This window comes from Natator depressus, chromosome 5 (genome assembly GCF_965152275.1).
Source record: "Natator depressus isolate rNatDep1 chromosome 5, rNatDep2.hap1, whole genome shotgun sequence".
Taxonomy (NCBI): domain Eukaryota; kingdom Metazoa; phylum Chordata; order Testudines; family Cheloniidae; genus Natator; species Natator depressus.
The window spans coordinates 130158237-130182935 of record NC_134238.1 but is presented as its reverse complement, the minus strand read 5'-3'; the positions used below and the strand labels follow the sequence as shown (position 1 = coordinate 130182935).

The following is a 24699-nucleotide window of genomic DNA, read 5'->3' as shown; positions in this document are numbered from 1 at the left end:
TCACCAGAGCAGCACAAAGAGCCTGTCCCCTTGAAACCCTGTCTGTTGTATTCTCCAACACCTTCTGAAACACATTTGCTATCATGATTTCCTCTGTAACTGGTTGGAGGAAAACCTGATTCTTCCAGCAGCTTCTAGAATATTGTTGTTGTCTTCTGTGTTTGAAAACTTGGTCCTTCCTATATAGGAAATCACAGGGGAAAGCATATCCCATCACAGCTGGGAATGTTGTTCCTTCTTGATTAGAAGGCAAGTGGACTTCCACCAGTTTAATATCACGCTTCATATGTGCATCTTCACTGGAAAGGGATGAAGGTTACAATAAGTGCTTACTCTGCATCATGATTATTGAATAGTGAGCAGATAAAAAATGTCCCATGCCATTCTTAGCTGGAGCTAATAGAACATGTGTGCTGTTCACCCCTTCTCCGCCGCCCCCCCCCCCCAAAAAAAAATACTGTCCCAAACTCAGCAATCAAAATCATAGGGCTGCATTTGGCTGCCAAGTCCTCAGGTGTCACACTGGTTATATTTCTAAGTTGTTCTAGGCCAGTGGCTCTCAACCTTTCCAGACGACTGTACCCCTTTCAAGAGTCTGATTTGTCTTGTGTACCCCCAAGTTTCACCTCACTTAAAGACTTATAAAATCAGACATAAAATCAGACAAAAGAAGTGTCACAGCCACACTATTACTGACAAATGGCTGACTTTCTCATTTTTACCATATAATTATAAAATAAATCAATTGGAATATAAATATTGTCCTTACCTTTCAGTGTAGAGCAGTGGTTCTCAAACTTTTGTACTGGTGACCCCTTTCACATAGAAAGCCTCTAAGTACGACACCTCTTTAGAAATTAAAAACGCTTTTTATATATTCAACACCATTATAAATGCTGGAGGCAAATGTTTGGGGTGAAGGCCAACAGCTCGTGACCCCCCCCAATCCCCCATGTAAGAACCTTGTGACCCCTGACGCCCAGTTTGAGACCCCCTGGTGTATAATATACAAAGCAATATAAACAAATCGACTATGAAATTTTACTTTGTACTGTCTTCGCTAGTGCTTTTTGTGTAGCCTGTTGTAAAACTAGGCAAATATCTAGATGAGTTGATGTACCCCCTGGAAGACCTCTGAGTACCCCCAGGGGTACACGTACCCCTGGTTGAGAACCACTGCTATAGGCAAGGGATATTCCATATAGCCCCTCATGTTGACATGATGCATTCTGTACTGGAATCATTGGATCTCTCATGTTACATCAAGCAGCACATTATTGCTGTATTAGACCACTTCTAATTTTCTTTTTAACCTCTCTTTGCCTGTCAGATCTTTCTCAAAGTGGCTGAAGACAATGGGGTGGATGCGGAGACCTCAGGTTAGTGCAATCGTTTCAGGGCTGCATTGTCAAAGGAGGTTCTATGTGTACATCTTTATACCTGGGATTTGCATGCATCATCCCTTATGCACACAACTGACAGAGGGTTAAATTCTCAACTGATATAAATTCCCATTCAAGGAGTTAAGCCATTGGGCAAGCAGAATCAACCATCTAGTGGTTAGAGCAAGGGGTGGAATTTAGCAGATACGAGTTCTGTCTCCCACTTTGCCACTTACACGTGCTGTAGTTTTGGGCAAATCCGTTGACCTCTCTTTTCCATCTGTAAAATGATGGTTCTTGCCCTGGTGTAGAAGCCACAAGTGAAAGATGATACACAAATTATTTTCAAAATCAGAAACTGGAACACTTTTGTGGTGACTTTTTTAAAGTCACAAAATAGCCATACAAAAATGTCATTACTGAGTGTCAAGACACGTGCACATATTTCTTGGAATGAAAGATTTTTTCCAGTAACTTAGTGTCCAAATGAGTTTATCATGAAACATTGAATGTGTCATTAAGTAAGTTTCTGAGCAAATGATCAGCTCTGACAGTGTCTATGTTCAGTTGACTTTTCGCTTCACTACAAATGCTGCTCTTCGCACCACGAATTTGTTCCACTAGACTCTTTGTTCCTGGGAAACACAGAACAAATTCTGCTTGATGTAACAATACATCTTGAATTAACATTTTAGGATTATCCCCCCGCCCCCCAAATTTTAATTGATCAATGAAAAAACAGGACGTTTGAAGTGTTCTTAAAAGTAAGCTCCTTGGACACCATATGAAACCTGGCACATGGGTTCACTTTACATATCAATGCACTTTACATTTCCCCGCACTGGTGCTAATTTAGCAGCAGCTCAGAGGCAGTCTACAGCTGTTCAGTCTGCAGATGGGAACTTCTTAAAAGTTGAAAGCAAATATTCAGTGAAGATTTCTATACAGTAGCTTGCTGGTGACACTTCAGTTCCCAGTGCTTGGGGCTCATAGAAGAATAGGGTTGTTCACTGTCTCTGTTAACTTGAGCAAATCAGCTAACATGTGCTGTCCTCTTCAGATGGCACATTACCTGCAAGAAGGAACAGGCGTGTCTTTGGAGACAGACAGAGCTGCCTTCATCCGTTCACAGAAGATGATGCTTTCGACCCTAATGATTCAGACATAGATCCAGGTAAAGATGGAAGGAGCTGTAGTGCAATAATCTCAGCTGTCTGTCTGTGCCTCATTACTAATCTACAGTTCTAAAATATTAATGTTTTAAAGAAATGTGTTCGTTGTCCATGTTCTTGGGTGAATCACAATGCAAGAAATACTAGATTTTATGAGGGCATTTAAACGAACTAACCAGCACACCCTGGAAGAGTTTTGGACGCTATTTAAATTCCTTCCAGCAAATGTCCTATTAGTTTCTCCTGCATTTGTTGAAGTGTGCTAGAATTCCTGACATACTTAACCTTGGATGCTCCATCCTCATGCAGGATGTTTATTAATCTCTGCTTCCCTGCATGGGCCAAGGCAAGAGGAACAAGGTTTGTTTATGCATCAGTGCTAGATATCCTAACTCATTCTGGTGCCCTGCAGAATCTAATGTGTGAATATGCCTGAGACAGTCTGTCCAAAGGGGACAGACTTAGGGCCTGACCCAAAACCCATTAAGTCAAATGGGAGCTTTTTCAGTGATTTCCATGGGCACTGCGTCAGGACATTTTATAGTAGAGAGGTGCCCATAGTGACATCTAGACTATGGCAATGTGACCTAGCCACAATAACTCAAGCAGGGGCTTTCTATGTCCAGATGTTGCTGGATCTCGGCTGTTATATCAACATTCCCCTGCCCTTTGAAATGCATCTATCCTTCCTTATGGCCAAGTTAATATTCTTAATCCTCAGGATAAATATATAACGCACCTTTGTCTGTTATAAGACACCTTATAATGAAAGGTGGACCAGGGCTGAAAAGTTCCATCTAGAGTGGAACTTTCCTCAATGTTTGGGGATGTTCAGAGCTGGCATTTCTGGTTTGGCCCACCTCTGCTTCCCAGAGGGGTTTAATCAACAGATAGTATAGAGCAGGGGTTCTCAAACTTCATTGCACCATGACCCGCTTCTGACAACAAAAATTACTTCACGACCCCAGGAGGGGAGACTGAAGCTTGAGCCTGCCTGAGCCCCACTGCTCCGGGCAGGGGAGCCAAAGCAGAAGTTCAAGGCCTTCGGCCTCTAGTCGGGGGCCTGGAAGCTGAGCCCTGCCACCCAGGGCTGAAGCCCTCAGGCTTTGGCTTCAGCCCTGGGCAGTGTGGCTCGGGCTTCAGCCCTGGGCCCCAGCAAGTCTAAGCCAGCCTGGTGACCCCATTCAAAGGGGGTCATGACCCACAGTGTGAGAACCACTGGTATAGATTGTAAGGCTGAGGTTTCCAACAGTGAGGTTCCCCACACATCAGGCAATGTGCGATTTGGATGCCCAGTTCCCTTTGGAAATGAATGGCAGCCAGATCAGAAGGTAGTCTGGAGAAGTAGTCTCAGCCTCGGTGATGCAGAAAGATAAACACTCAAATGCATATTCATGAGAGATCATTTCCCCTGGCCCCACTGCACGCCACACTCCTTTGTGCTCAGAGCGTGTCTAGGAGACATAGTGGTAAGAAGATGGGCAGCCACCAGGGTTCTGTCTGCACAAGCAGGAGCAGCCTCTGAAGGAGAAGGAAATCTGCTTTTGTTTCTATGTGGGTGAGAGTCCTGTATCATTCATTGTCAGCAGAATCCAGAGAGACAGACCTGCTCAGTGGGGTGGATGGCAAAGGCTCCTACCAGATGAAGGGCTGGAAGCTCATCCGGCAGCAGTTCGTAGCTCTGCTGTGGAAGAGGCTGCTCATTGCCAAGCGCAGCAGGAAGGGTTTCTTCGCCCAGGTGAGACCAGGCAGCAGCTCCTGCAGAGGTCACTGAAACACGGCCAGTGTCTCCGAGTGGTTAAATGCATCACTCTGGGTGGCTGATGCCTATGGGGGCAGTTCTTTTAAAGGTGGCTCTGCCTCTTCCCTTGTGATTTCAGATCATACTGCCAGCTGTGTTTGTGTGCATTGCTCTCATGTTCAGCCTGATCGTACCTCCCTTTGGGAAATACCCCAGCCTGGAACTGCAGCCCTGGATGTATGATGAGCAGTACACTTTTATCAGGTACCTTTCAAATGACCAGAAAACATTCTTTAGGACTGGTTCTGCTTTCTCTATTCACCATTATGGTCTCATCACCTAAGTTTGCATTTGTGTGCGTAGCTCCAAAGTACAGTGTAAGGAAAAGGCACCATTTGGCCTGTTTGTAGCTTTAACAAGGCAAGCTCCAAATAAGAGTGAGTTTGAATGGCAGGAGGAATAGAATACTATTTGCACTTTTCTTCCTCAGATCTCAATTCACTTCGTTCTCAGATGCTAAATCACACAGAAAAGAAGCTAAAAGTATCCCAAACTCTTTCCAAATGTTACAGTACTTTTCGTGTGTGTGTGTGTGTGTGAGAGAGAGAGAGAGAGAGAGAGAGAACACACACATTCCACACAAGAAACTTTCCACCCAGTTCCTTTTCCTACCCTCTCGCTTGTGTCTCTGCCCTGCCATGTTGCTGGTTTTGCTGCACATGCCTTATCTTGGTGCCCTGACTGTGATTCTTTGATGCGCCCACAGCAATGACGCCCCAGACGATGCAGGCACTCAGAAGCTTGTGAACACTCTTGTCAATGAGCCCGGCTTTGGGACCCGCTGTGTGGAAGGACACTCCATTCCGTAAGTAGAACCCGAGCAAGGGCAGGCGCAAGGAGTAGCTCTGTCATTTCTAAGCCACTGGATGTTGCTGCTGCTTTGAGATACCGGTAGATGCTGTTAATGTGTGTCACATAAATCACAGCTGCCATTGCCACCAGCCTCCGAATCCGCTTTCAGGGGTCGTAACCTCAGCATGGTGGGTGCGGTGTTTGTATTAGCGCAATGGCGGAGGTTAGTTAGAAGCAGCTGTAGCGATCAGCTTAGGGAAATATCAAGCAGAAGGCCTGATCCCAGCAGCCTGGACTCATCTGAAAGCTCTTCCTTCAGAGGTGTAGGACCCTTGCCTCCTATGTTGTATTAAAGTATTGATTTATGGTGGCAACCTTTGTTGGCACCGCCACTCAGATAAGGAAGGGTTGCAGGCTCAGGCCTACCTTTTCCTTCCCCTTGCTCACTGCGAGTATTGACCCAGACTTTAGTGGGAGCTACTCGCTCCGCAGGGCAGAAGAGAGCACAAAGGGGTGCAGTCGTGTACTGTGAAAACAACCTCTTTCCTTCTCTCTTCAAGAACCTGCCCCCCAGCGTTTCCCTGACCATTGCTCGTGCTCCATGCAGGCAGCATGCTGGGAACTGTCATTGACCGGGATAGAGACGTAAGGGTGTCCCCAGGTTACTAGCAGTGGGATTCTGGCTTTGAAAAGAAAAAGCCGAACTGGCCACGTGGCAGTGTATCATTGCCTTGGTCTAGTTGTTTTGCTCCCACAGTTCTCTGCTCCATGTTCTGCAGGATTTCTCTGTGTGTGGCTTCCATGAGTGGGCTTTCATGGCTAGCAGGCGGGATGGGAGGCCTGGAGACAGGCCTCTGCCACGGATTTGCTGCGTGGCTTTGGGCAAGTCATTTATGGCCCGATTGTGCCTGGAAGGAAGGCACAAAGGAGAACCCTCCCCGCCACCAACCCTTGTGTGATCTGGCCACCCAGAACTGAAGTCACTGCCCCCAACTGGGTAGGGAGGTGATGGGGCCATAGGTCCTTGCCCCACACATCAGGCAGTGGGGTAGGCCGGTTGATGGGGGGTAATGATCTGCACCTGCAAAGTTGTGCAGTAGCAGGCAGACTCACCCTGCGTGAACGGGAGCTCCAAGACACACTGCCTCCTGGTGCTACCCTGGGGCAGTGCAGCTCCATGCCCACCCCAAAGGCAGAGCTGGCACTCAGGGCCCACCCAAGCCTGTAAACACCTCTGCGTGTCAGCATCCCCGCTCCACAAAATAGCTCTCTTGGGGGTTGTGAGGCGGAGTTAAATAAAGGTCTCGAAGCTCCCCAGAGAGGAATGATAATGGGTGGGATTGTCCAGAGGGCCTGGCGTCGGCCTGACTCTGCTCCCACTGATGTTACTGAGAGCTTTCCCTTTGCCTTCCACGGGAGCCAGGCTAGGCCAGTGGGAGTTAGACTGCTGGTTTCAGTGGGAGCAGAGCTAGGCCCAAGCTGAGCGCTTCGGAAAACTCCATCGGTGTGTTGACCAGCACTGACTATTTACATAATGTAGCACACTCAGGTGCTAGCAGGTGCCTGGGGCGGCAGTGAGAAAGGGGCGGCAGTCCCTGTCCCGCAGCGGCAATTTGGCGGCAGCTCCGCCACTCTTCCCGCCGTGGCGGCTTTTGGCCGGCAGCGCCACCACTATTGCCGCGGCAGCAATTCGGCAGCGCCTGCTTGGGGCAGCAGAATCGGGAGAGCCGCCCCTGAGCCAACTGACCTGTCTTTATAAAACGTCGCATTTGCCTTGGCTCTGGCCTCATGCAGAGACACTCCTTGCCTGGTCAGAGAGGATAAATGGACCACCGCCTCTGTCCCCGACGCGGTCCTGGACATCTTCCTGAACGGCAACTGGACCATGGAGAACCCCTCCCCGGCCTGCGAATGCAGCAATGAGAAGATCAAGAAAATGCTCCCTGTGTGCCCACCTGGCGCGGGGGGGCTGCCTCTTCCACAGGTAGGAGAGGTCCCAGCTGCTCGGTAGCCCCAGGCAGCCCGGGGATGTGCGTGAAGCATGGGCGGCTGGGTTGGGTCTTTTGGGGGGATGTGCATGAAGCCAAGGAAAACATCCTTGATTCCAAGTCCCTCTGCTTCCCCCTGGCACCAGAGAGAACAGAACACTGGCGACATCCTGCAGAACCTGACGGGCCGGAACGTATCGGACTATCTGGTGAAGACCTACGCGCAGATCATTGGGAAAAGGTGCCTATTACAGACATTGTTCCCTGGCGATTGCTGCTGCCCCTGTGCAGAGACCTGTGCACCACATAACTCCCATGGGGTGACTCTGACCCCTAGAGAGCCTTAAACTCTGGGCCATCTGCAGAGGTGACGCTATGGGAGGCTCAGTGAGTCTAGTCTGCGCTTTCTCCTGGCGCACCCCAGCTTAGACTCCCTGGTACTCACTTATGCTCTTTTAGACCCGCCTGTGTAGAGCTAACAGTCCCTTCCCGATCACCTTGGAGGGACTGATGCAAAGTCAGTAGAGTCTTTCCATTGACTTCAATGGGCTTTGGATCAGACCCTACATTTCGAACTCACTTTGCCTGTTCTCTCAATGGCTGGTGCAAGCCAGCCCAAATCAGCAGGAAGTGTTTCCAGCAAAGTACTCCACTAGCTGAAATGTTTCTTCCTGAAGTAAAATATGAGGCCTTTAAAACCATGGCCTGAAACTGCTGGGTCCCTTCCAGGGTCAGAAGGGACCACTGTGATCATCCAGCCTGCCCGCCTGTGTAACACAGGCCAGAGAATTTCCCCCAAATAATCCCAGAGCAGAGCTTTTAGAAAATGCCCACTCTTGATTTAAGTCTTGTCAGGGATGGAGACTCCACCGGCCCCCGGCTACGGTTTCTGAGCAGCTTCTGATGCTTTTGGGATGCAAAGGCAGCTCGTTGGACATGAGTCTGGCAGTGGGCTCAGCCCAGAACGTCAGCCAAGTTCAGAAGCATCTCTGAGTCCAATTCCAGCTCAGGTCCATCTCTGCTTTATCCCGTGGGCCAAGGCAGTGCAGTGCAGTGGTGCAGCAGTGAGCCCAGGAGCTGCTATATCCGTGTAAAGCATCAGGGCAAACTCCTCTGCCGGGTGACACAACTGAACTCCTCGGAGTCACACAAAGCATTACTCTGACCCGGGTCATTAGTGCATGACTGTCTCCTTACAGTCTGCGTTCATGTGGCTGGAGAGTAGGTCTGACTGATGGCCTATCTCATAAATAACAGACTTGTTTTCTTCTCTTTGCCTTCCCAGTTTAAGGAACAAGATCTGGGTGAATGAGTTCAGGTAAGTTACTGTCCCTTCTTTAGGTTGCTTGGAGCTCATTAACCGATTGAGTGCCATGCTCTGTGGGCTGCTGTCTGGTCAAATTTGCCCCTAAATTTAGTTTTTGTAAAACGAAGCTTTTTTCAAAATCTAAACCCACCAGAAATATTTCAGTGAAATGATTATTTTTAGCATTGCACTAGAAATAGTATCCACAGTTACTGATCCTTTCCCTAGTCACTGGGCTTTGTGAGCAGTCAAGGGCCCAATCCTGCAAATACTGTCTGCCTACTACACCGCCTGCTACTGTGAGTAGTTCCAGTTAGCAGGATGCTCATTCGCAAGCCCTTGCGGGATCGGGTCCTTAGTACAATCAATTGCACCATCCTAAGAGGGGCCAGGGGAGCACTGATCAGCCAAGCCAGAGAGAGGACCCCACTTTGCTGTTAACAGTGGAACGGTAGCTGCTCTCTGCCTTGCTTCCCCGTCCTCGAACCCCAGCCCGATGAAAGGGCAGCAGACTAAAAGGTTGGACTGCAGTGTGGAAAGGCCACAGGTTAGTTTTGTAAACAGTCAGATCTAATTTTGTTTGGGGGAATTAATCACAAATCTAGCACAGCTCTTGGGAGGAATAACCCTGACTGTCCTGCTGTCACCTCTGAGAGCTCAGCGAGCTGGAGTCCTGTTTGGTTCAGCGCATGCTGCTATGAGAGTTCGGGCATGTCTGCATGGCAGGCTCACTGCTCTGGGCTATGTGGATTCCCCGAGAGGCTCCTGTCGAATGGAAGCTTAACAAACAAATGTAAACTTCAAGTTGCCGCTGAAGGCCTAACTTTGAGGTATTAGGTCCCAGCACAGAGCAGCAAGCTAAAAGCCACAGGCTATAAAAAAGGGTCTTTTATGGAGGACACTGTAGAGTCAGTCTGTGCTTCACTATCTTGTCTGTCTGTGCTTTCAGGTATGGTGGGTTTTCAGTGGGCGCCAGCAGTTCCCTCCTGTTTCCTCCCAGCGATGAAGTCAGTGATGCCATCAAGCAAGTGAAGAAAATCTTGGAGCTAGCCAAGGTGAAGAGCAATTTCGTATGGGCTCAGAATGTGCTGATATCACAGTACCCCCCTAGGGGTGGGAGGTAGTGTGGCCAGCAGGGATTGAACCCCGGGACCTTTGGGTCTAAAAATATGAGTTTCGTCTGCTTGAGATAAAGGACCATGTGCTGAGCCACATTATGCTGGCATGGGTGTAATATAACTGCATTTGTGGGAGGAGTCATCATTGTTCAAATTCAGAAGAACCATTTGGTTACTGCGGTCTCATAATACCTGATCATATAAAGCCAAAGTAGAGTCAGGAAACTGACTTAAAGAGGACTAAGTCCTGAGGCCCTTATTCTGCTTTTACTCCTTTTTCACTCCAGTAAGCTTCCATTGATGTCAGTGAGGAGCCACAAAAAAAGATCCCAGTTACTATCAGCTAGCACAGCGCGGAATCTGAGAGAGAGCAGAGAGCAAATTGGGTGTCTCAGAAACCACAACATGAGAACGGGGAAAAAAATCAAGCCTGATAGCCTCATTCATTCTGGCCTCTCTGTGCCACTCTGATGTTTCAGAACAGCCAGATAGCAGCTGGATCTGGCTAGCTCAGAGCTCCTCTACTCTCAGATGGCACAGAGCAGGAGTAGAGGGCCCCTATGCCCCATCCAACCCAATTGCCACTTGGCGTAAATTAGAGCAGCCTCGCAGCTGCTCTAACCTGTGCCTGGGAAGTGCAGATTGCTTCAGAGAATCAGTGAGCCTCGGCCCACCCCTTTGCACTTAATGGATCTTGGCACAGGAAGGAATCTAGACTATTGATTTTCTTGGGAGGGCAAGTATTTGTGACACCGTGTCTCTGAGAGCTGGTGTAATAGGAAAGTTCTGTGTGGGACTGTGGTGGTTAGTTGCTACCACACAAAAGAGAGTTCTGGAGTTCCCTGGGGCTCTCTCGACTTCCTGCCCACTCTGGAGTCATCCCAGAAGAATAGTGCAGGAGCAGACTCTGAGCCCTGGGACTGCAGTGCAGGGGGAGTGTGAGGCTGGGACATCTTACCCATTCCCCAGTCTGTGGCAAAGAAACCAGTATAAATAAGGTATCTATTGCACGGTCTATAATGAATGAAGCAGATGTGCCATTGTGTGCTGTTCACAGGGGAGTTCTGGAGATCAGTTTCTTCACAGCTTGGGAAGCTTCATGAAAGGGATGGACACAAAAAACAACGTGAAGGTAAATCCTGCCCACCCACTGCTGTGCCTGATATTCAGAGCCAGAACCTAGCATTTTAAACCAAGCTCTGCTTCTAATTGGCGATCTGTATGCAGCATGTGTTTAGAACAGGGGGCGCTGCACCCGAATCGTTTGCCAACAGAACCAAAGTGCCCACATCCCTGTGTGGGATTTTCCAGGAGAGAGTGGCCTCTTGGACCCCAGTCCAAAGCCCGTTGACTCTAATGGATGTTGGATCAAGGTCTTGGAAATCAGTAGATCGTGGCATGTATCTGCTACCAGCATAGGAACCATGAATTGTGCTTTCCCAGTGCACATGGGCCATATGCATCCATTCACACATGCTTAGGACCTCATCCCAGGTTCCCCATAAACTGAAGTGATGCTACCACATTTGTTCAGGAGACCAGGGGGCATATATGATGCCCTTGTCAAACCGTATATTGTGCCACTGAGGGGCTGACAATAGTTTGTAAAAAGGCAGGAAGAATCAGTACAACGTCCCACCACAGGGAAGTGGCTGCAGACCTCTGAACCCCTTGGCTATGGACACGAGGGAGCCTGTAGAATGGTAGGCATGGCTGGCAATCCTATTGATGCTGGTGTGTTGCTTTTCAGGTTTGGTTCAATAACAAAGGCTGGCATGCCATTGGCTCCTTCCTGAATGTGATCAACAATGCCATCCTCCGGGCCAACCTTCAGGACGGCGAGAATCCCAGCACCTACGGGATCACCGCGTTCAACCACCCGCTCAACCTCACCAAGCAGCAGCTCTCCGAGGTCGCCCTGTACGTCCTAGTATGAACGTTATCTGCAGCCTGCTGGAGACGGGGGGCCTATGGGGAATGGAAAGGAGGAGAGAAGAAAATGCCTTGGAATTAAGGAAGCTGCAAGAAATGAGTGTTTGGGGAGGGGAGTGGGTAAATAAAAGAACCAGGATACCTTAGTGATTCAAACGTGGATTAACGTGGCCAGTTGTAGTCACCAGCTGAGGATCTGGCCAGGGATTTTGCAGCACTTCAGGCTGAGATTTCCAAAGCCACCTATGGGAATTGCATCTCCAGTTCCCATTACATTAATGGGACTTGGGTGTCCAAATCCCCTAAGCAGCATTGCAAATCTGAGTCCCTGACTCTCCCAGCTGCATTATGCTGAAACTTGTTAACGCTAGAAAAGTGCTGGGTGGAGCTTTGCTCTCCTGTGCCCGCACCCTGCACATCTGATCTTCGGTGAAGTAAAGACCAGCTGTAAATGCCTACATTTTCCCTTGCGTTTAGACACATGTGAAAGACCTCTCATCATTATCCGGCCTAACAATGCCTTTCCAATGAACATACCTGCAACAGGGCTTAACCAGAGGGCCCGGTTCTACCACCTGCATTCCCATTGCGTAGTGAGGGTGGCAGAATTGGGCCCCTGTTCAGGTTATGGTGCTAATGTGCACTGGAACGTCTGGAGGGAGACTCTGGCAGTAATTTATTGCCACTCTGATTTCCCTTTGCCCAGGATGACCACGTCGGTGGACGTTTTAGTCTCCATCTGTGTGATCTTCGCCATGTCCTTTGTCCCAGCCAGCTTTGTGGTTTTCTTGATCCAGGAGCGGGTCAGCAAGGCCAAGCACCTGCAGTTCATCAGCGGGGTGAAGCCGGTGATCTACTGGCTGGCTAACTTCGTCTGGGATATGGTAAGATTGCCTCACGGGAGCTCATCCTTTAGAGCAGGTTACAATGTGTATAACACCCATCGCTGCAAAACTAAGGCCAGCTTGTGCCGGTTAGGCCCAGGCCTGCTGCGGGGGCAGTGCAGAGCCTCAAAGGCACTACGCCTTCGTTGCAGAGTTCCCTGGATGAAGGAATGTGTGCTGTTCTACATGCCCTAACGGGATGCATGTGATGAGTGTTCTGGTGCCTGGTAGTTCTGACAAGCTGCTCCTGCCCCTGCTCCACCCACCTGGCTGTCCTGCCAACACAGCATTTGTCTCTCTGCACAGCTGACCATCCCTGGAATAAGCTGGTGCAGTTATGGAGTTCTGGCTGGGCTGAATTTGGCCCTGGTGCATGCATGTGTGCACACAGACGTGTGCATATGGTCACACATCTACTGAAAGGGCATGGTGAACTCCCACTTTCAGGGGAATTTACTGACATTAGCTAGTGCTGAAGATTCTACAGTGTGATCAGGCCACTGCTCTGGGATTCAGCAGCTCTGGGTTTGATTCCCAGCTCTGCTGCTGGCTGGCCTGTTCTGTGACCTCGGGCAAGTCACTTCTCCTTTCCATGCCTCTGTTTCCCCTCAACCTTATATCTTGTCTTTTAATCTATTGCTAGCTCTCCAGGGCGGGGCTGTCACTTTGTGCATGTCCAGAGCCAGCACAACAGGGCCCCATATGTGAAAAACCTCTCATCCGTATCTGGCTATTCTAATACAAATAATTGTGACACTCATAAACACCTTGACTTATTCCTCTTCATTTATTTGAACATCCTGGGTGCTGCGATTCACCCTAGGATGAGTACACAGTACGTTTCCGGTGCTGGACTAAGGAAGATGTGGAGTGGTTGGCCAGCTCTCCAATCACCACGTATAATGTGCAAATTTATTTTCTTGGCAGATAGCATCATAATTTTCAATTCTATTCCCATATTTTTACCCTGATTTCCTCCATTTAGAGCATTAAGATGCTTTTGATTTTATTTTGCAAGTAACCTGGAGCTATTTCTTCCTCCTTCCAGTGCAACTACATAGTTCCAGCCACCTTGGTTATCATCATCTTCATCTGCTTCCAACAGAAGTCCTACGTGTCCTCTTCCAACCTGCCTGCGCTGGCCCTTCTCCTCCTGCTCTATGGGTAAGGCTGCATCTCTCGAGGGGATCCCTGAGGCCCCAGTGGACTGTGTCTGTGAATGACGTGTGTTACTGTGTCTTTCTGCTCACCAGGTGGTCTATAACGCCACTCATGTACCCAGCTTCCTTTGTGTTCAAGATCCCCAGCACAGCCTACGTGGTGCTGACCAGCGTGAATCTCTTCATTGGCATAAATGGCAGCGTGGCCACTTTCGTCCTCGAGCTCTTCACCAACAACGTATGTTCCCACTGACGTGTCCTGCCGCCGCCACCCCCCCCAGTGCTGCTGCTTTACATTGCCCTTAGAAAACCAGTGTCCACTCTGTATCTCCTGGTAATCAGGGGAGTGGTAGGGAAGGCTAGGTCAGGTGGTCAGAATCGGGAATGGTGGAGCAAGTGGGGCATGTTGCCCAGAAGACCTCAGTTCAGGAAGGCACGTAAGAATGTGTGTAACTTTAAGCACACGAGTAGCCCCTTTGACATCAGTGGCATGACTCGTGCTTACGTTCCTTGCTGAAAGGGGCTTAAAACTCTTCTGCTGTTTCTAATCGATAGTCAAAGGGAAAAAAGTGAGTTTGGTAGCTACTGAGTGCTGTGCAGACAAGCTAAGCTCTGTATTCACTGGGAGGTGGAAGTGAAAGCTGAGATAAGAATACCAGTCCCCTGCCCTCTGGAGACCTGGGGGAATGGGGTATCCCATGCCTGCTTGGCATTAGTTCAGCTGATGGTAATCTGTGACTATTATGGGCGCTGAGACAGTGCATGGCAACCCCATCGCTCTGCTGTTACCTCGACCCAGCCCTAATTGTTCACCTCAAGCGTATTAGCTAAATCTTGGACTGTGAGCCCTCCCGGCTGGACTGTCTTTGTGATGTTGGTACATACAGTGCTTTGCACCATGGGGTCCTGGGGCACAATTATCATCATGTCCAGAGGGTTCTCCCATTATTTGTCAGGTTTGTTTGTCTAATCCGTGCTGTCAGAGGTTGGTGGTGGAGTGGTTGTTTCTACCCATTGGGAAGCAAATTCGCAGGACAATTCACCCTCCGCAAGCTAAGCCTCCCTGCCTTTTTGTTCTCTGCCTTGAGAAGCAGCGCAGGTGGCTGATCTGTGCTTGGCTTTTGTTCCTTTAGAAGCTGAACAACATCAATGAAATCCTGAAGTCTGTCTTCCTCGTCTTCCCCCACTTCTGCCTGGGGCGGGGACTGATCGACATGGTGAAAAATCAGGCCATGGCCGACGCTTTGGAAAGGTTTGGTAAGTGACCTCACACAGCGTGGGATCCACAATGTCAGCTGGACACCCAGGGCATGAGCCTGGGAGGTGCTGAGCACCGTCCACTCCCATTAAAATCACCAGGAACTGAGGGCCCTTGGCTCACAGAGCCTGGCAGGATTAGTGCCTAGCTAACAGTAGTGAAAACAGTACAGAGGTCTGCTCTGAACTGGCCAGAGCCTGTAGCTATCCCATCTGATTCCTTACCAGGACTAGAGAGCAAATAGTTCTCAGCTGTTAGGGAGCTTGAGTTATTAGGGAATCAATTGATTCTTTAAAAATACAAAAATATAGTTGTGTGAAATGCAGCCTCAAGTTGAGAGGAAGGATGGTCGTGTGGTTAAGGCAGTGGGGCTGGGAGTCAGGAGAGCTGGGTTCAACTCCTGGCATCGCCACAGACCTGCTGTGTGCCCTTGGGCAAGTCACTTCATCTCTCTGTGACTCAGTTCCCCCTCTGTAAAATGGGGATAATGCTTCCTTTCACTATCTTGTCTATTGAGATTGTAGACTGTTCAGGGCAGGGCCTGTCTATTACTATAGCTATGTGCAGCTCCTAGCACACCGAACATCTGAATATCACTATTATAAAAGTACTACATGCACAAGCCAAAACTGGGTTACCACGTGATCTTATTATCTTTGTCCTCTCTTTCCCCTTAGTGTCACCCCCTCATTGCATCTTGTCTAAAATGAGTCTGTAAAGCTCTCTCAGGGCAAGAGCCTTTCATCTTTGTGTTGGTCTCTCCAGCTGCTGTGCAAAGCTGACTGTGTGCTTCGGCTTTTCCAAACAGGCGAGAACCGTTTTGTGTCCCCTCTGTCCTGGGATCTGGTGGGACGGAACCTCTTTGCCATGGCTGTGGAAGGGGCAGTCTTCTTCCTTATCACAGTGCTCATCCAGTACAGGTTCTTCATCAAACCGAGGTAAGCTTGCTCTGCACCATGCTTCAGTGTTGTGGGCTGGGGGGAAAGATGCACAGAAGCCTGAGGTGTGCTCTTGGCTCTGACCTATAGGACACAGCTGGCCCGGTCATACTGCAAAAGACCCATGCTACAACTTAGACAATCAGCAACGTCCAATCACAGTTATCAGCCTTGTGTTAGTGATGATGCTTGTGCAGCCAGCCACTGTACCATCTCATTGTCAACTGACAGTGGGAAATTCTTGTGCAGCCAGACCCTGCACGTCGTTTTTCCATTTACCTGAGTGGCAGCAGGAATGGGCCTAAAGTTTCTAGTGCAAAACCACCTCCCTGTGTACCCCAAGCCAATCAAACCAGCCTGAGAAAAGCTGGGGGAGGCATCTCAAAGGAAGGACATTTTGGTCCTTGGCAATAGTTTGAACTTGCGCAAACGTTAGTTGGTGTGAAATCGGTTTTGCCTGGAGGACACTATGTGAACAGAGCAATAATCAGGAGCCCAGGAGTGTGCTGGAGACCTTACGAGTCATGTTCCTGGATTTAACCGTGAGACACTTATAGAATCTCTGACACCAAACAGATCAGCATTCGCTATGGGTGAAGTTCCCCGGCATGCACAGCGTCAGCACGTGGCCTGTGCACTGAAGCCTCGCTTTGAAGGCCTAAGTGGGATGGAAGCAGCTTGCTAGCCTTCTGCATAGGGTTGAATTGCAAACACAGAAGGGCTTCCCTAGGTGTGTTCTATTTGGATGCTGGTGCATGATTGACACCTGTCTCACCCTCTCTGTCTTTCATTTGTAATGCATTCACCTAGCATGCTTTCTCCTCTTCCTTTTCACATGTTGACTCGTTCCCCTTCGAAGGCCTGTCAGTGCCAAGTTGTCTCCTGTGAATGATGAGGATGAGGATGTGACCAGGGAGAGGCAGAGGATAATTAGTGGTGGCGGACAGAGTGACATCCTTGAAATCAAAGAGCTGACCAAGGTGAGAGATAGAGGGCTGCTCATGCTTACCTAGATAGGTTGGGAGTGGGGCAGTCCCTCACCAGTACCACACAGCTTACCCAGAACCTGATCCAGAGCCCACAGGAGTCAAGGGGAAGACTCCCACTGATTTCAGTGGACTTTGAGTCAGGGTCCAGATATGTTCTATTCACAGACTTAAAAGGCAGTTCACTTCCATCAGGTAAAATGTGTTGGATGTCAGCAGTGCATCTGCATCCAGAAACACACACATCTCGGGCACAAGTCTCACATGTCTGGGGTACTGTCTTGAAGCATTACAGTTTCTTCCCCAATCAGATACTGGGCCAGAGCCTCCACTGAAATCAACAGAACTACACCAATTAACCCCAGCTGAGGTTCTGGCCTTGTATGCCTGAGTGCAGACCCCAAAATCAGCTCCCCTGATTATCTCAACCACCAGTTACCTCCGGGAGTATGGCTAGTATGATTTGATGCGGTAGTAAAAAGCCTAATCCTGTCCCACTGAAGTCCAATGAGAGTTTAGCCATCGAGTCCAGGGGGATCAGGACTGGAGCCTTAAGGATGTCTTAGAAAGTATGAGGGGCTCAGATTCTCTCTCTTCTCCCACCCTCCCACGTTTGTTATTCTTATTAATTTGTATTTCCTGGTTTCAGATTTATAGAATGAAGAGAAAACCAGCTGTTGACCAGATCTGTGTCGGAATCCCTCCTGGGGAGGTAACGACCAATTGGTCATCTAGATCTGTGTTTGTTTTTACCTGACTATTTAGGAGCAGTAGAAGGCAGTGAGTAGGATAAGAGCTGAAATCCTTCAGGTTTTCATTGTAATAAAGAGGAGACATGGTCTTGTGCTTAAGACAATTCCCAGCTCTGCCTTAAACTCTGGGTGTGACCTTGGACAAATCACTAAATCCCTCAGGAAAACAAGGATAATCACACTCCTGGACCTCCCTTGGGGTGGCAGGATAAATACATTAGTGTTTGGTACGCAATCTGAGGCTATTCCACCAGATAAAATGCTTTTGTTCCCTCCTCCCTTCCAAATGATTTCAGTTTGAAATAAAAGTTCAGAAACTTCCTATGAAAATGTGGTATTACACTGAAGAGCAGCTGTCAGAATAGGGGGAGCCAGCGTTAGTCTGTCTTGCTAATTCCAGATCAAATTTGCTCACATTTATACATAAAAAGATGTTTTTTTCCTATAGTCCCTCACTCTCAACCTGAGCTCTGAGAGTCCAGCGACTTCTTCCCGCCTTATGTGTCATTGTCAGTAATAAAAGATTCTGCAGGACAAATCATGCACTCAAATACACATGGATTCATATGCTCTTTAATGTTTTCAGTGCTTTGGCCTCCTGGGAGTGAATGGTGCTGGCAAGTCGTCAACTTTCAAGATGCTAACTGGAGATACAGATGTGACGGGAGGAGAAGCTTTTCTGAAGGGAAACAGGTGAGCAGAAGACACAACTCCTCTTCCCTCGGCTTTACACCAAAGAAAAACCTCTGCTTCTCTCTCCTTCCTGTGTGCTCAGATTCCCAAGCAGATGTAACTCCACTGACTTTGCTAGACAGGACCCTGCTTGCACTAGGGCTAAACCTGCCTAACTTTAAGCATGTGCTCTGCTGAGTCAAGGTCATAGGGTAACATTTTCAAATGTACCTAAACCCCAAGTCACTTTTGAAATTGGGGCTTAGGACTTGTCCACACAGCAAGTTACTGCGGCGCAAGCCACGGTATGAAACTCCAGCACATCAGCTTGCTGCACAGCGAAAGTCCCAGACTGCAGCTTGCCTTGCAGCTGGCACTCCAGGGTTTTCACTGTGCTGTAGCAGACCAGGCTTGCCACGCAGTAACTTGCCATGTAGACATGCCAATAGGCTCTGAAGTTACGTAGGCGTTTTTGAAAAGGTACCCATCGTGATTAACAGTCACATTTTAAAAGAAATTAATGTGACCCCGAATTGCTTTTGGGATCCAGTTACATCTTTGCCTAAGCCACTGGGGTTTGATACTTCCAGAATGTTGACTGGTCACACCCCTGTTCTGTATTCCCTACCTGAAAAGGCAATGGATGTTGCACCACCCTAACTATGGATCTTCTCTTGCTTTACAGTATCTTATCTAACATCCAAGGAGTCCATCAGAACATGGGCTATTGCCCTCAGTTTGATGCTATTAATGAGCTGTTGACAGGGAGAGAACATCTGGAGTTCTTTGCACTTTTACGGGGTGTTCCTGAGAAAGAGGTCTGCCAGGTACGCAAAACGGAAAGCACACACCCTGGCTGAACTGGTTACACATTTTTGCTGGCATGCATTCCGCTGCCCACTGCAATCCGTTTTTTTGGACAGGATAACGAAATTGTCATCTCCCGTATTTTTTCAGTACCAAACAAGTGTTCTGCTCGTTCACTCCTACCTAGGACAACTGTGTCCTGCCCAAAGCAGCTGATATTACCAGTAAACCTGGGTTTCAAGTCAGTTAAACCCTCCCTGGGCTTTTCCTACTGGTCACCATTACTCCTAGACTGATCTGTTGCCTTAAGGAATGCTTATTTAGGGACAAATGGTGGAGTCCTTATTCCTGTTGCTGATCATTTACTCTGAGAAGCAGTCCCACTGAGTTCACTGGGAATAAATGCTCACCAATTTAAGGGCTTCCCAGTCTGGCCACTCATCTTTTATAGGGACTAAATTTTCATTATTTGAACACTGACATTTTGGTGTTCCCAGTGCTGGAGCAGTCATTCAGGCCATTGGTATCAACTCCCTCCCTCTCTGCTGTTGATTTCTCATGCTGTCAGCAACGTGCGCCATCTGCATCCCAAATGCGGGAGATCTCAATAGAGTGCTGGACTGGAAATACTAACGGGCTGTATCTATGTAAAGGAGCTGTGGCCGTTTACACCAGCTGAGGATTTTCCCCAATCAGTTTAAGGGCCTTCATCTGCAGTGGTGGTGTGTAGTAACTGCAAGCACCTTGAGGAATCTTGGGCCATTTCCTATGAGCGCACAATGAGTCATGTTACTACAAGCCCTGGGAAACAGTAGCTTGCCACAAAGTGAATGGGCACTGAGCATTATCCAACGAGAGTGCTGTATAACTGGATCTATTTTTATTAGGGCTGTCAAGTGATTAAAAAAATTAATCGTGCTGTTAAACAAAAATAGAATAGCATTTATTTAAATATTTTTGGATGTTTACTACATTTTCAAATAAATTTTAATTACAATACAGAATACAAAGTGTACAGTGCTCACTTTATATTTATTTTTTATTACAAATATTTGTACTGTAAAAAACAAAAAAAATGTATTTTTCAATTCACCTTACACAGGTACTGTAGTGCAATCTCTTTATCATGAAAGTTGAACTTACAAATGTAGAATTAGGTAAAAAAAAAAAAAAACAACCCTGCATTAAAAAATAAAACAATGTAAAACTTCAGAGCCTACAAGTCCACTCAGTCTTACTTCTTGATCAGCCAATCGCTCAGACAAACAAGGTTGGTTACAATTTGCAGGAGATAATGCTGCCCACTTCTTGTTTACAATGTCACCTGAAAGTGAGAACAGGCGTTCGTATGGCACTGTTGTAGCTGGTGTTGCAAGATATGACTCTTTAGCGCATCTGGCACATAAATATGTCCCTTCATACTTCAGCAACCATTCCAGAGGACATTCTTCCATGCTGGTGATGGGTTCTGCTTGATAACAATCCAAAGCACTGCAGACTGACACAGATTCATTTTCATCATCCGAGTCAGATGCCAGCAGCAGAAGGCTGATTTTCTTTTTTGGTGGTTTGGGTTCTGAAGTTTCCGCATCAGAGTGTTGCTCTTTTAAGGCTTCTAAAAGCACGCTCCACACCTCGTCCCTCTCAGATTTTGGACAGCACTTCAGATTCGTAAACCTTGGGTCGAGTGCTGTAGCTATTTTTAGAAATCTCACATCGGTACCTTCTTTGCATTTTGTCAAATCTGCTGTGAAAGTGTTCTTAAAACAAACGCGTGCTGGGGCATCATCCGAGACTGCTATAACAACATGAAATACATGCAGAATGTGGGTAAAACAGCACAGGAGACATACAATTCTCCCCCAACGAGTACAGTCACAAATTTAATCGATGCATTATTTTTTTAATGAGCATCGTCTGCTGGAAGCATGTCCTCTGGAATGGTGGCCAAAGCATGAAGGGGCATATGAATGATCTGCCATGTAAATACCTTGCAATACCGGCTACAAAAGTGCCATGCCAACACCTGTTCTCACTTTCAGGTGATGTAAATAAGAAGCAGGCAGCAGTATCTCCCGTCAATGTAAATAAACTTGTTTGTCTTAGCGACTGGCTGAACAAGAAGTAGGGCTGAGGGGACTTGTAGGCTCTAAAGTTTTACACTGTTTTCTTTTTGAGTGCAGTTATGTAACCGAAAAAAATCTGCATTTGTAAGTTACACTTTCATGATAAAGAGAGTGCACTTCAGTACTTGTATGAGGTGAACTGAAAAATACTATTTCTGTTGTTTATCATTTTTACAGTGCAAATATTTGTAACCAAAAATAATAATATAAAGTGAGCCCTGTGCACTTTGTGGTCTGTGTTGTAACTGAAATCAATATTGAAAATATAGAAAAACATCCAAAAATATTTAATACATTTCAATTGATATTCTATTGTTATATGTGCAATTAATCAGGATTTTTTTTAATCGCGATTGTTTTGAGTTAATCGCATGACTTAACTGCGATTAATTGACAGCCCTAATTTTTATAAATATGTTTCTATTTCCCAAAGACTCTTTACCTTCCAGTGCAGTAGTTCCCCACCCATTGATATTGATTCAGAAGGTCCTGTTGCCCTCTCTTCCTGTAGGTTGGCGAATGGGCAATTCGTAAACTGGGCCTTGTGAAATATGGAGAAAAATATGCTGGGAACTACAGCGGAGGGAACAGACGCAAGCTCTCCACTGCTGTTGCCCTGATTGGGAGCCCTCCGGTGGTGTTCCTGGTGAGTTCACGACTGCTCATGTATTAACATTTTTTTCCATTAAAAATAACTAGGTCTGAATGCTGTTCCCATTGAGGTCTGTGACGTTTTGCCATTTAGCAAAGAAGTATACATTTAAATGCATAACAAGTCATTTGCGTGTGCAAAGGCCCAACTTATATGTGAACATGATGTAGTTACATGTACAAATACAGGGCAAAATATATGGCATGAGCTTCAGGCCTCTATTTTTGGAAATTTGTTCCAGAGAGTTGTTTCCAATTACTTTGGCAATGACCGTCTAGATTTGGATACTCACTAAGAATTAAGGACAATAGCCTGCCACTGCTTTATATACAAAACTCCCTTAACTTCAAGGGAGTACTGTGCATAGATGGATGATCAGATCCAGCCCTTTATGTGTAAACAGTTTGCAAAAAAAAAAACAGATAAGAAAGCAACGGTTTTATCTTTCCTTTTGTGAATTCTTGAAAGACAGCTACGAAAATCCATAGTATGTGATCAGTGAGAGCTACGCATTCTATTTAAACTAGAGCTCATTAATTTTTTCCAATGTTGAAACTGATGATCAAATTTTGTAATTAGAGAAAAAAATTAACGATGTTCACAAAATTTGTTCCCCAAATTTTGACCAACTGATCAAATTTTTACTAAGTTAACATTTCTGAGAAAAAATCATATTTTAAGTTTTGAAAAGAAAGGGGAAAAGTTTCCATGAAACTTTTTCTTCTTTTAAACTTTTCCAGTAAAAATCATTTGGATGGGTGTGGTTTTCACTCTTCACAGTTAAATATTGTCATAGTATATGAAATAGTGTATCAGTAGCATGTTATAGTAGAACATGGTTTATTAAATGTAATTTTCAGGATGAGCCAACCACAGGAATGGATCCCAAAGCACGCCGTTTCTTATGGAACTGTGCTCTGAGCATCATCAAGGAGGGGAGATCAGTGGTGCTTACATCTCACAGGCATGTAGTGTTCATTATAGTTGGGTATATACTTCATTGTATTTCTCCAGTCTGATTTAATTGGGGGTGGATTTTGAAATCGAAACGTTCAGCTCAGCTGCTTTGTTTCTGTTAACGCAGGTTGGTGCTACGTGGTGGTGGTGAGTTCAGAAAATGCAACCTTTTTGCAGGGCTAATGTTTTTTCATTTGCCCCCATAGCATGGAAGAATGCGAAGCCCTGTGCACTCGAATGGCAATAATGGTCAACGGGCGGTTCAGGTGTCTTGGCAGTGTCCAGCATCTGAAGAACAGGTGAGCGCTTTCAATTTGCTCAGGCCACAGAATGGTCAGTGGGTCTGCATTTTTAGGGCTGCTCACCCCAGTTCAATCTGAACTGCTGGGATATTGACATGAGTGATTTTTCTCCTTCTTCAGTTCTTCTTATGTGGCTTTCTTGTTACTCTTTAAGCTACAAGAAAGGACACCCCTTTTTCAGAGAAACTCACCTAAATTCCTCTGCGTGCTGTTGTTTGCAGGTTTGGAGATGGTTATACAATAGTAGTGCGAATAGCGGGGGCAAACCCTAACCTGAAGCCCGTTCAGGAATTCTTTGGGCTTGCCTTTCCTGGCAGCGTCCTGAAGGAGAAGCATCGGAACATGCTGCAGTACCAGCTCCCATCCTCACCATCCTCTCTGGCCAGGATATTTAGCGTCCTCTCCCAGAACAAAAAAAGACTCCACATAGAAGACTACTCCGTTTCTCAGACTACACTTGATCAAGTAAGTTTCTAGTGCGTTGTGAGCCCAATTCTCCTCTCCTCACATGGCTGGGAAACCCTGAGTAACTTCACGGACGTCAGTGGCCCTCCAGCGTGTGACTGGGAGCAGAGCTGGGCCATTTGTCTTCAGCTGAGTATTTCCTACATGGAGATGGTAACACATCAATGAATTTCACCTTTGTAGCAAGGCAAATGGGTTACTTATGTGGGGCCTAGTGCATAGGGCACTCAGGAGACCTGGGTTCTAGTCCCAGCTCTGCAACTAGCTTGGGCGTCACTTTACCTTTCTGGGCCTCAGTTTCCCCATTCATAAAATGCAGATAATGCTACTGACCTCCTTTTGTGCAGCACTTTTAGATCTGTTAATGAAAAGGACTACATAAGAGCTAGGTATTATCTTCATTATCATAATTGGCTTATTCACTGCATCTTTTTCTCCCTACTTTGAATCAAACATGCAGGCTAAATGCGACGTAAAAGCTAAGAGAAACACATTTGAGGGAGGAATTATAGTCTTGCAATTGTACGGAACTGGATGTTAGGATACCTGGTTTCTGTTCCCTGTTCCACAGATTTCCTGTGTGACTGTGGGTAAAGTCATTAACCCGCTGTGTGTGTGTGTTTCTTCATCTGTAAAATGGGGTTCAGAATGCCTGCTTACCTTGCAGTGGTCTTGTGAGGCAAAATTCATGTGTATAAAAGCCTTTGAAATCCTCAGATGAGAGGCACCATAGTAGTGCAAGGTAATACTTTACAGTGCAAGGTATATAGCACGCAGTAAACACCTATGGTATTTATAAATGCACGGTACATAGCACTGTAAAAATACATGGCACCTTCCAGGAGACTTCAAAAGGCAGGGCCTTTGCTTCAAAGAGTTTATAATCTAGCACTGGCACCATGCAGTACAAAAGTAGGAAAAGGAGTGGCACTACCATTGCTGAAGAGATCTGTGTTGAAAGGGTTTTGAGGAGGATGCTTGGCACAGAGGTCCCACTCTGGGGATAGTGGAAAAGGAGTCTGAAAGCAAGAGTGATCAGAAGCAAAGGGTGAGAGGAGGAGGATGCAGAGGAAGGTAGGACGAAATGAGGGTTATAAGCAGGAAGAAATTGATGAATAGGATGTTGAGCTCAATGCAGTGAGCAGCGAAGCCAGTGCAATGTAGAGGGGTGCTGTAGCCAGAACAGCTGATAAGGCAGCTGAGGCCTTTGGACAATGCTGCTTACTGTGTGGCAGAGTTTTGATTTTTC

The 24699-nt window shown here is 47.0% G+C and overlaps 1 protein-coding gene across 1 annotated transcript in view; it reads left to right on the top strand.

Moving 5' to 3' along the window:
* ABCA1 (ATP binding cassette subfamily A member 1) overlaps positions 1 to 24699 on the top strand; it is a 131326-nt gene that overhangs the window by 103283 nt on the left and 3344 nt on the right. Inside the window, exons 26-49 of the mRNA XM_074953656.1 lie at positions 1331 to 1379; positions 2443 to 2556; positions 4144 to 4292; positions 4435 to 4559; positions 5062 to 5160; positions 6942 to 7131; positions 7282 to 7376; positions 8421 to 8453; positions 9391 to 9496; positions 10617 to 10691; positions 11310 to 11479; positions 12198 to 12375; positions 13424 to 13539; positions 13629 to 13773; positions 14669 to 14792; positions 15602 to 15731; positions 16591 to 16711; positions 17367 to 17429; positions 18056 to 18162; positions 18827 to 18968; positions 21586 to 21720; positions 22587 to 22690; positions 22890 to 22982; positions 23207 to 23450. Of these exons, the coding sequence (XP_074809757.1) occupies positions 1331 to 1379; positions 2443 to 2556; positions 4144 to 4292; positions 4435 to 4559; positions 5062 to 5160; positions 6942 to 7131; positions 7282 to 7376; positions 8421 to 8453; positions 9391 to 9496; positions 10617 to 10691; positions 11310 to 11479; positions 12198 to 12375; positions 13424 to 13539; positions 13629 to 13773; positions 14669 to 14792; positions 15602 to 15731; positions 16591 to 16711; positions 17367 to 17429; positions 18056 to 18162; positions 18827 to 18968; positions 21586 to 21720; positions 22587 to 22690; positions 22890 to 22982; positions 23207 to 23450 (2907 nt within the window). The remainder of the gene's footprint in view (positions 1 to 1330; positions 1380 to 2442; positions 2557 to 4143; positions 4293 to 4434; positions 4560 to 5061; positions 5161 to 6941; positions 7132 to 7281; positions 7377 to 8420; positions 8454 to 9390; positions 9497 to 10616; positions 10692 to 11309; positions 11480 to 12197; positions 12376 to 13423; positions 13540 to 13628; positions 13774 to 14668; positions 14793 to 15601; positions 15732 to 16590; positions 16712 to 17366; positions 17430 to 18055; positions 18163 to 18826; positions 18969 to 21585; positions 21721 to 22586; positions 22691 to 22889; positions 22983 to 23206; positions 23451 to 24699) is intronic.